The sequence below is a fragment of the Amblyomma mixtum genome, chromosome 3 (genome assembly GCF_055824585.1).
Source record: "Amblyomma mixtum isolate Tamu chromosome 3, ASM5582458v1, whole genome shotgun sequence".
Taxonomy (NCBI): Eukaryota; Metazoa; Arthropoda; class Arachnida; order Ixodida; family Ixodidae; genus Amblyomma; species Amblyomma mixtum.
In genome coordinates this window covers 244908134-244912892 of record NC_143014.1, presented here as the reverse complement: position 1 = coordinate 244912892, position 4759 = coordinate 244908134, and the positions used below count along the sequence as shown (strand labels likewise).

General features: G+C 53.9%; 1 protein-coding gene across 1 annotated transcript; it reads left to right on the top strand.

Moving 5' to 3' along the window:
• Nucleotides 1-1283: 1283 nt before the first annotated feature.
• Nucleotides 1284-3244, top strand: LOC149354223 (uncharacterized; the record flags this gene model as incomplete). Its single annotated transcript, XM_089575951.1, has 1 exon — nucleotides 1284-3244. A coding segment is annotated over exon 1 (1662 nt), but the record flags the coding sequence as incomplete, so codon positions are not given.
• Nucleotides 3245-4759: the final 1515 nt, after the last annotated feature.

Below are 4759 nucleotides of genomic sequence, written 5' to 3'. Positions count from 1 at the left end.
CAACTTATTGACACGCTCAAGTCACTGTATATTGCTCCCCCTGGGGCCGCTAAATATGACGACTATAAGGGACAACCAAATGAGGAGTTGGATGCCCCCATATTAAGAGCCGAGGTCAGGATGGAACTGCTGAAGCTAAAACGAAGGTCAGCCCCGGGGCTCGACAGAGTAGAAAACAGAATGTTGAGAAATCTGGATGAAGAATCAATAAACAGCCTCACTAGGTATCTCAACCAAGTGTGAAAAGCAGGCGCTGTCCCCGAGGAGTGGAAGAAGGTCAAGATTACGCTTATACACAAGCAGGGCAAACCTCCGAGCTTGGAGAACCTCAGGCCGATCTCACTAACATCATGTGTAGGGAAACTGCTTGAGAAGGTCATCCTGACCAGACTGACCAAATACATGGAGGATAACGGCCTCTGGCCAGATGAAATGGTCGGATTTAGGCCTGGGCTCACCACCCAAGATACAATGCTAAGACTCTATGGAGATATAGTAGATCAGCTGGACCTCGGCAGCCTGAAGGCGATCTTAGGTATAGATCTTAAGAAAGCCTTTGACAATGTCAGCCATGACGCCATCCTTGATGGGCTAAATGAGATAGCTGTAGGAAAAAACACCTATAACTACATCCGATCGTTCCTAAGGGACAGGACAGCTATCATTACCTTTCAGGGCATCACATCCGATGAGTTCCCCATGGGATGCAGAGGAACCCCACAAGGGGCTGTACTCTCCCCATTTCTCTTTAATCTGGTAATGAGGGACCTTCCCCGCAAGCTTAGAGAGACAGAAGGCTTAAACATCAGCCTCTACGCAGATGATGTAAATGTCTGGCTAAACAAAGGAGGCGAATCAGAAATGAAAGAAAAGCTACAGAAGGCAGCGGATATCATTAACGAGCATGCGAAATGCGTGGGTCTCAGCTGCTCTCCGCAAAAGTCGGAGCTATTTGTAGCAATGAGCAAGCGCAGTCAAAGGATACCGGCAATCGAGGTTACACTTGAAAATAGAACGATACCAATTGTCGAGGAAATAAGAATACTAGGCATGTATATTAACAGAAAAGGGAAAAACAAAAGTACGCTAGACAAGCTCAAAGCGCAAGCTGAACTTGTCGTCAGAACCTTCAGAAAGGTATCTAGAAGGGGGGAAGGACTCTCAGAGTCCAGCAAACTAAGACTCACGCAGGCCTTCATCGTTAGCAGGATATGCTACGCAACCCCATTCCTGAAAATAAACAAAACCAAAGAAAAGGCATTAGACACAATCATCAGGAGAGACCACCTGTGGTAGCGGAGGAGTGCGGACGTGCGTCGCATGGGCTCCGCAGATTTCAATCCCCACGGACTATCTCGACCCACTGGGCCACCAACGTTTTGTTGGATCTGAAAGAACTCACAAGCTGGATCACCCGGACACCGGTTTCAAGACGGTAGGACCATTTTTGGCAATATTACCGGACTTTGAAGCCCCGCGTGGCTCGGGCGACTTTTTGGTGGGAAACGCTCGCCGCTGAGCCTACTTAGGCTTAGCACGACTACGGGCGTTCGCGGGCAGCCACGCCCGCTGAGCAACCGCGATGCAGCCTGGAACCGCCTCCCGCACCGCAGAATACCAAAATTTTGAGCCCTCAACGAGCAGAATAGCCCCGAATTTGCTAGAAGCACAAGAGATGGACGACGCGTTCCTCGACATCTCCGACTCCGAGAATTCGGCAGGCGGGGGAATCGAGGAATCCGCCATGCAGGAGCAGCAAGACACCCAAAAAGAAGACGAGGCAAATTGGGAATTGGCCCTGACCAAACGCCAAAAGAAGCGACAGAGAAAAAACGGACGGAACGCCGCGGCAAACGCCCCAATTTCCCCGGCCGCACAAGGTGACCTCGGAGGGGTATCCCCGGCGTCTACGCCCACAGCTGGCGTTCCAGCTGCCGGCGCGCTGAAAAAAGACGGGAAAGGAACGCAACGGCAGCTCAGGCGAAGGCTGCCCCCGCTCCCCAGGGACGATTTTAAGATTATTTTGCGACCGAAGGGACTTGTAGTCAAGTCGCTCCAGCAATTCCAAGTGGCCCGGGCCGTAGCCGCGGCATGCAGCAACAAGTTCGAAGGACGAGACCTGATCACCAGGCTCCGTACAGAATCGAATATTATAATCGTGAGCACGCCGAACGAAGAGGCCGCCCAGCTCGTGAGACGCATCACTAGCCTCAAGATCGAAGGACGCTCATACGACGTGAACGCTTACGTGGCCGCACCGGAAGACACCCGGCGTGGCGTGATACACGGAGTTGACCCCGGAGCGACACCGGAGGAACTGAAAGCCGATTTGTGGACGCGCACACAGGGTGTTACCATCCACAGTGCTCGAAGACTAGGCAAGACCAAGACAGCTGTCATCACTTTTGACGGACCCATAACACCGAAACATGTCATCTACTGCGGAGCCGAGTACAAGTGCTACCCGTATCGGCCCACAAGACAAATCTGCTACGTTTGCTGCCAACAAGGTCACCGCTCCGACGTGTGCCCCACACCGGACGCCAAGGCTTGCAAACAGTGCGGGATGCAAAACCCGCCAAAAGACCACCAGTGTACCCCGAGATGCCTGATCTGCGGGGGCAACCACGCTACCGGATCGAGGGAGTGTCAAGACCGATTAAAGAAAGCCAGGGAGCCGCGAGGCAAGGCCAACAGCGGCAACAACGGCGGCGGACGCGAGAGCAGACGTCGCAGCCGGAACGACCGTGGCGAGAAACCGAGGTGGTTCAGCTCGGAGGGGGAGTCCTCCCAGAGCCGCTCGAGATCCCGGACGTCACGGAGCAGTTCACGGAGCCGGTCACGGTCCTTTCCGCCCCTGCCACCCCCGGCCATCAAGGGAGGGAGCCAGCAGCAGCAGCAGCAGCAGCAGCAGCAGCAGCAGAACAAGCAGAAGCAAGCCCGAAAGAGCGGCGGCGTCAAGGTGAGCTGGGGAGCCGAAAACCCCTGGTTTGCTCCGCACTCGGGAGGGATAACTAACAAACAGAACACAAACACAAACAGCAACCGCGACCAACCTAGACAGGAGGACGCGGAGAAAACAGCGCTGAGACGCGAATTAGAACTATCACGCGCTAGGCAGACAGAGCTAGAGCGCAAAATAGCAGAGCTCACGAAGGCAGTACGAGACCTTAAGTCGAACAGCCCTCCGCAGCCACAAACATTACAAACCCGAGCCCAGTCGCAAACAGGCAACGAGGATCTCAGTCAATTTAAGGCAGAAATCCAGCAAATGATGCAGCAGATTGTTACGTCCTTTATTGCTGGTGGCAGGGTACAGACTGGCGGGGAAGCCGCCAACACGTGACACATGGTAGCTCAGGGTTGCTTGGCCCTAAAGATTGTCCCGCTATAACACTCCTCCCCCCTACGTCACGAAGTCCTTCAGATACGCAGGGCGGCTGCGTTGGCGCTGTGGTCGCTGGACTTGAAGGGAAGCACTCGCTTCACGGTCCTCACCACAGGAAGCAGATTCGGTACTGGGCGCTGCAGCCTCCTCCAGTCTTTCTCCTTGGTCCCGTCTTCCAGGGTCCTCTAGGCTTGAAGGAATGCCAAGCCCGGAACACCCTGCCGGGGAAGCAACCAGCGGTTCCTCCTCTTCACACATCCCAGAAGCGAAACTGTCCAATGCGTAGCTGGCAGAACGACTTCTGAGTTGGTCAACATGACGTCTCCATCGACGACCGTCCGTGGTGACGACCAAGTACGACACTGGTCCTGTGACAGCATCCACAATGCCCGGCAACCACTTGGGCCCATAGAGATAGTTGCGCACAAACACTCGATCCCCCACATCAAACAGTCGCACTGCCTGGCTACGGCGCTGCATCACCTGCTCTTGTTTCTGCTGCACACTGGACTGCAGGTCAGGATGCAGACGCTCTAGCACAGTTGAAAGTTTCCTGCCCATTAGCAATTCGGCCGGGCTCTTGCCTGTTGTAGCATGAGGCAGGATATGCTGGGTCATTAAAAACCTAGCCAGACGTGTGTCGATATCGCCTCCAACCATTCGCTTGAGTACTCCCTTGGTTTCGCGCACCATGCGTTCTGCTTGACCATTCGAAGAAGGGTGATATGGGGCAACGGTCACATGTCGGATTTGATTCCGGCACATGAAGTCTCTGAACTCCTCCGAACAAAAGGCAGTGCCATTATCAGAAACAACAGTTTCTGGAATGCCATGGGTAGCAAAAAGGAAACGAAGCTTCGCACAAACTGTAGCTGTCGACATGGAATTCATCCGGCACACTTCCAACCACTTTGAGTGAGAGTCCACCACAATGAGGAAAACTTTGCCTTGGAAGGGCCCAGCAAAATCGATGTGTAGTCTTGTCCAAGGACGCTTGGTGAATTCCCAAGGGTGAATCTTTGCAGCTGCTGGCGCAGACCTGGATTCCTGACAACGTGCACAGTCTCTCACCTTCTGCTCAACATCTCTGTCGATTCCTGGCCACCACACGGCTCCTCTGGCAAGCCCCTTCATCTTGACAATTCCTGGATGAGCTGTGTGAAGAATGTCCATGACATACGGTCGAGCTGGCTCTGGAATGACCACACGACTGCCCCACAGCAAACAACCTTGGTACACCGACAGTTCATGCTTGCGGCTCACAAACGCTGCAAACTCTTCTGGCAGCTTACCCTCTGGCCACCCATGCTGCACCCAATTGCAGACTCTAGCCAACAGCTTATCCCTTGACGTGAATCTTGCCACCTTCCT